The sequence below is a fragment of the Priapulus caudatus genome, unplaced genomic scaffold (genome assembly GCF_000485595.1).
Source record: "Priapulus caudatus unplaced genomic scaffold, Priapulus_caudatus-5.0.1 Scaffold540, whole genome shotgun sequence".
NCBI lineage: Eukaryota > Metazoa > Priapulida > Priapulimorpha > Priapulimorphida > Priapulidae > Priapulus > Priapulus caudatus.
The window spans coordinates 81,051-86,952 of NW_014577601.1; the positions used below are offsets into that span (position 1 = coordinate 81,051).

The window sequence follows — 5,902 nt, forward strand, 5'->3', positions numbered from 1 at the left end:
TACTGTAACAATGATGAGACGTAATGTACGGCAGTGCAGAAGTAGTTCATGATAAAGTACTGTAACAATGATGAGAGGTAATGTATGGTAGTGCAGTGGTAGTTCATGATAAAGTACTGTAACAATGATGAGACGTAATGTACGGCAGTGCAGTGGTAGTTCATGATGAAGTACTGCAACAATGATGAGACGTAATGTATGGCATTGCAGTGGTAGTCCATGATAAAGTACTGTAACAATGATGAGACGTAATGTATGGCAGTGCAGTGGTAGTTCATAATAAAGTACTGCAACAATGATGAGACGTAATGTATGGCATTGCAGTGGTAGTTCATGATAAAGTACTGCAACAATGATGAGAGGTAATGTAAGGTAGTGCAGTAGTAGTCAATGACAAAGTACTGTAACAATCATAGTCCGTGATGAAGTACCAAGTAACAATGATTGTTTCATTTAGTAGTCACTTGTTAGTACAACAACTAAGTTGACTGCCATTTCTTTGGTAAAGCTCGCAAGATACAGCAAAATTCGGTACTCTAACCTTGGGCAAAGAATTGTTCAAGTCTTCTTACAAAGCAATAGTTTTATTAGAAATTGGCAAATTGCAGTGCATATTTATGTGAATTTCTGACTAATTTAGATATAGCGGCTGCTCAAGAATGTGAGTAATCTATTTCTGCTGTGGTCTCACAGTAAAAACCATCCACGCATTAACCGCAGTCTGTTAAACACGACACCCTGGATTCGTGGTAGCTAGCTTTTAACCTTTAATTCTCCTTCATCGTTGCTTTCTCTGAACNCTCTCTCTTCTCATCCCTTCCCTCCTCCTCACCCTGTCTCTCTCCCTCTCTTCTCATCCCTTACCTTCTCCTTATCCTATCTCTCTCGCTCTCCCCTATCTCTCTCCCTCTCATCCCTTCCCTTCTCCTCATCCTGTCTCTCACCCTCTCCCTTATCTCTCTCCCACTCTTCCCATCCCTTTCCTTCTCATCCTGTCTCTCCCTTCTTCTCATCCCTTACCTTCTCCTCATCCTATCTCTCTCGCTCTCCCCTATATTTCTTCCTCTCTTCTCATCCCTTCCCTCCTCCTCATCCTATCTCTCTCCCTCTCTTCCCATCCCTTTCCTTCTCATCCTGTCTCTCACCCTCTCCCCTATCTCTCCCACTCTCTTCTCATGATCTCATCCCTTCCCTTCTCACAGCCTTTCTCTCTCCCTCTCCCCATATCTCTCGTCCTCTCTTCTCATCCCTTACCCTTCTCCTTATCCCTATGCCTCTCCCTCTCCCCTATCTCTCTTCCCATTCCTTTCCTTCTCATCCTGTCTCTCTCCCTCTCTTCCCATCCTTTCCTTCTTCATCCTGTCTCCTCCTCCTGTCCATCCCTTCCTTTCTCTCCTGTCTCTCACCCTCATCCCCTATCTCTCATCTCTCTCTTCCATCCTTTCCTTCTCATCCGTGTCCTCTCACGCCTCTCCCCTATCTGCTCCCTCTCTTCCCATCCCTTTCCTTCTCAATCCTGCTCTCTCGGCTCTCCTCTATCTCTCTCCCTTCTTCTTATTCCTTACCTTCTCCTCATCCTATCTCTCTCGCTCTCCCCTATCTTTCTTCCTCTCTTCTCATCACTTCTCTTCTCCTCATCCTATCTCTCTCCCTCTCTTCCCATCCCTTTCCTTCTCATCCTGTCTCTCACCCTCTCCCCTATCTCTCTCCCTCTCTTCTCATCCCTTCCCTTCTCAACAGCCTTTCTCTCCCCCTCTCCCTCTCTTCTCATCCCTTCCCTTCTCAGCAGCCTTTCTCTCTTCTCATCCCTTCCCTTCTCAACAGCCTTTCTCTCTCCCTCTCCCTCTCTTCTCATCCCTTCCCTCCTCATCCTGTCTCTCACCCTCTCCCTTATCTCTCTTCCTCTCTTCTCATCCATTTCCTTCTCCTCATCATGTGTCTCTCCCTCTCCACATATCTTTCTTCCTCTTTTCTCATCCCTTCCGTCATCCTTATCCTTTCTCTATCTATCGTGTTAGCTCACCAGGTTCTTCTCATCCCTTTACTTCTCCTCGTCATGTCTATCTCCTTCTCCACATATCTGTCTTCCTCTATTTTCATCCCTTCCGTTCCCCTCATCCTTTCTCTATCTATCGCGTTACTAGCTCACCAAGTTCTTCTCATCCTGGAAGGCGTAGTGCAGCTCCGTGATCCAGCGGCGGTCTCCATACACGAGCACGTCTCTCTCCTCCTTGAAGCACGCCGTCTGCAAACGCAAAACACACCAACGTATTTTAATTAGCCAGCGAGCCATGCAGCCATGATTTGCACGGTCGGTTTTGAAACTTTAAATTTCCAGGGGAGGACCCTTTCTCATACCCCCCCCCCCACGACGCCCGCTACGGCGGTCTTGGCTGAGACACACACAAAAATTGCACTCCCAAATATTTTTCCTGCACTCCCACAATACTCATTCCTGGCTAATACCCTGAAACACACGCCGCGACGTCAAAACATGCGATCCTCGAACGTCTTACAACAGAGATCGATGGCTTCGCGTGCAGACAGACGGACAGACGGACGGTGTCTCGAGGGCGGCCCGCCTCCGCAGCCACCCGGTGACCCGCATCATGAGACATCGTAGGTTATTGCCTGCCGGGTCACTCGTGGGGGGGGGAGTACATCGAATTACGGACGCACGCACGCAAAAACGCGCACGATTCCCTAGGTGGCGCGCTGCGCGATTCATTATTAATCGTCAAATCGCTCTCGCACGACGCCGGGTCCCACGTACACGAGGGCGCCACACATGCTGCTACAGGTACGCCCCCTACTGTCAACCCCGCCGGCTGCAACTGTAAGGGGGGGAGGTGACTGACCAGAGAGAGGGCGCCGCGATCGCCCCGTGTAACGAGCTGTGCGGCCTCGCGTCGGGGCGGCGGGGGGGTCTGAGTTTTTGCAACACCAAACGCGGCCAAGCGTTTCCGAGCTTCCTTTCACGCGAGCGCGCACACCTCGCATCGCCACGTATTGATTCCTCGCGCCGCGGCTGCAAGCGGGAAGCAGGAAGCCACGCGCCGGCCATCTCCATCGCACGACAGCATCCGACAGTTCAGCGGAGCGTTGACCCCCGCCTCCTCGCGCCGCAACAAAACGAAGCCATCTTCGATCGCTTTTCCGTCTCTCCGCGCGCGAGCGCATCTCCTATTGCACTGTTTGCTGATGGAGGACCGAGGGATTACGCCGTGTTGCAGGCATAATTGCAGCAGGCTAGTGTAAGCCATACAGGCAAAAATCCCAATGCTGCCTCCGCAGCAAAGCCAAGCAGATTCTCCTCGTTCTGGACAAACAGACGGACAGACAGAAAGACAGACAGACAGGCAGAGAGACAGACAGAGAGACAGAGAAGCAGACAGACAGACAGACAGACAGAGAGACAGACACACAGACAGACGGACAGACAGACGGACAGACAGACAGACAGACGGACTGACAGACAGACAGGCAAGCAAGCAAGCAGAGGACAGACAGGTAGGTGGGCAAGGTAGGCAGACAGGCAGTCAGGAAGTTAGAAGTGTCGTTCAATCCCACAGGTACGTGCGCACAAGCAGCGACTCGCGCTAATTATCTCTCGCCCGTTACCTGGCAACGCACACTGCGAGTCGCTGCGCCCGACCATTGTCTCGCCCGCTCTGATTGCTTGCTTTTCATACTCAAGCACGCCCACCACAATCTCGCGTGATTATATCAAAACATGTAATCACGGCACCACGTCCGACTCCGCGGCGCATGCCACAACACGCTATCCACTTAACACGCTACCAAACTCTTCGGTGCAAGATAATTTAAGACGTGGCAACGCGGGGTGCAATGTAATTGATAGTGGATTGCAGAACGATGCTGCAGCGGCATCGGACCAGCCGCCAGCCCCCCCGGAAACTTTTTCAGGCGCTTTTTGCGCGCCGACACCACTTTATACTTAACTAAAAACAACTGCGGGTCATTAATTATGATCGGATTAATACTAAATAGGGTGCGGGGGAAGGTTCGGCGCGTGGAAGCTGTAGCAGCAGATGCATCCCCGCAGCTACGAGTTGTAGAGACGGTACAATGATTTCTCGTCATCAGGGTCGAGCTTAGCGCCAGGAAAACAGTCAATACATCGAGAGATATGGCCTATATGTGTATTGACGGTAGGCTCACTGCCTGTTACTAGTGCTACTGGTACTGGTTGGTACTGGTACTGGTTGGTACTGGTGCTAGGTAGAGAACTTAGCCCGTCAGCGACAGCGACAGCAGCAGCAGCAGCAGCAGCAGCAACATCATCTGGATTTAGGGCTGACAATGGGAATACAGGCACGATTGATTCCTCCACTGCAACATTACTGGGGCTTCATCATAAAATAGCCTTGTAAAGGCAAGCCCAAACCGCCAGCGACCCGACCCGACCCGACCCGACCTGACTTGACCTGACCCGACCCGACTTGACCTGACCTGAAATGAGCTGCATCGCATCGTCTGCATCTATTCACACACATCTTATTGCTAGCATTCCATTCTCTAATCACCGTCACCATCCCATAAATCATGTCATCATCCAATCATCGTCAGTATCTCATCATCGTCAACATCCCATCATCGTCAGTATCTCATCATCGTCAGTATCTCATCATTGTCATCATCCCATCATCATCAGCATCCCATCATCGTCATGAACCCATCATCGTCAGTATCCCATCATCGTCAGCATCCCATCATCGTCATGAACCCATCATCGTCAGTATCCCATCATCGTCAGCATCCCATCATCGTCAGCATCCCATCATCGTCAGCATCCCATCATCGTCAGTATCTCGTCATCCTATCATCATCAGCATCCAATTATCGTCAACATCCCATCATCCCATCATTATCAGCATTCCATCATCATCATCGTCCCATCATCGTCATCATCCCATCATCCCATCATCATCAGCATTCCATCATCGTCATCATCCCATCAGCATCAGCATTCTTTCATCGTTGTCAGCATCGTCAGCATCCCGTCACTACTAGCCTTTCGTCCTCAGCATCTCTTGCCAATGTTTACCCAATACAACCAGAGGATAACAGTGAAACGAACGCAAACAAATAGAGCAATGGGGGGATGGCCGCCGACAACCCAGTAGATCGTCTGCTAGTGCGTAGGAGGGCCATCTGGGACCTCCTCTGCTTACATCACAGCTGTTACCAGCAGCAGCAGCAGTGACGGCAGCAGCAGCAGCAGTAACATCTGCATCAGCAGCAACTCCAGCAGCATCCGCAGCAACAGCAGCATCCACAGCAACAGCAACATCCGCAGCAACAGTAGCATCCGCAGCAACAACAGAAGCAACACCCACAGTAGCTCTAATACTATAGTCACAGCAGCAACAGCATCAGCAGCAGCAACAGTAGCATCCGCAGCAACAGTAGCATCCGCATCAGCAGCAGCTGCAGTAGCATCCGCAGCAACATCCGCAGCAGCAGCAGCAGTAGCAGCTGCAGTAGCAACTGGAGCACCAGTAGCACGTGTTCGAAACTCCTCACGGGGAAGTAACGTGTATTGTTTTAACACTAGGAACGCTAATGTTATCACTGCTTGATACATGATGCGGCCCGCTCACCAATACACAGTCGCACATCCGATACACACGTATTATTATCCGATACACACGTATTATTATCCGATACACGCGTATTATTATCCGATACACACGAGGAACGCTAATGTTATCATGTTATCGTTGCTGTTTCTTTGCTGCTACTAAGTAACTAACTAATAATGACTTCCCAGCTAGGTCTGCGCAAGCACACATACAGTAACGTGGCTATCTCTCACACACACACGCACACGCACACGCACACGCACACGCACACGCACACGCACACGCACACGCACACG

General features: G+C 50.5%; 1 protein-coding gene across 1 annotated transcript in view; it reads right to left on the reverse strand.

Annotated features, from left to right (window-relative positions):
* Nucleotides 1–5,902, reverse strand: part of LOC106811439 (serine/threonine-protein kinase MRCK alpha-like) — an 82,112-nt gene that overhangs the window by 31,030 nt on the left and 45,180 nt on the right. Inside the window, exons 5-6 of the mRNA XM_014815053.1 lie at nucleotides 2,150–2,245; nucleotides 144–173 (exon numbers count right to left, since the gene is read on the reverse strand). Of these exons, the coding sequence (XP_014670539.1) occupies nucleotides 144–173; nucleotides 2,150–2,245 (126 nt within the window). The remainder of the gene's footprint in view (nucleotides 1–143; nucleotides 174–2,149; nucleotides 2,246–5,902) is intronic.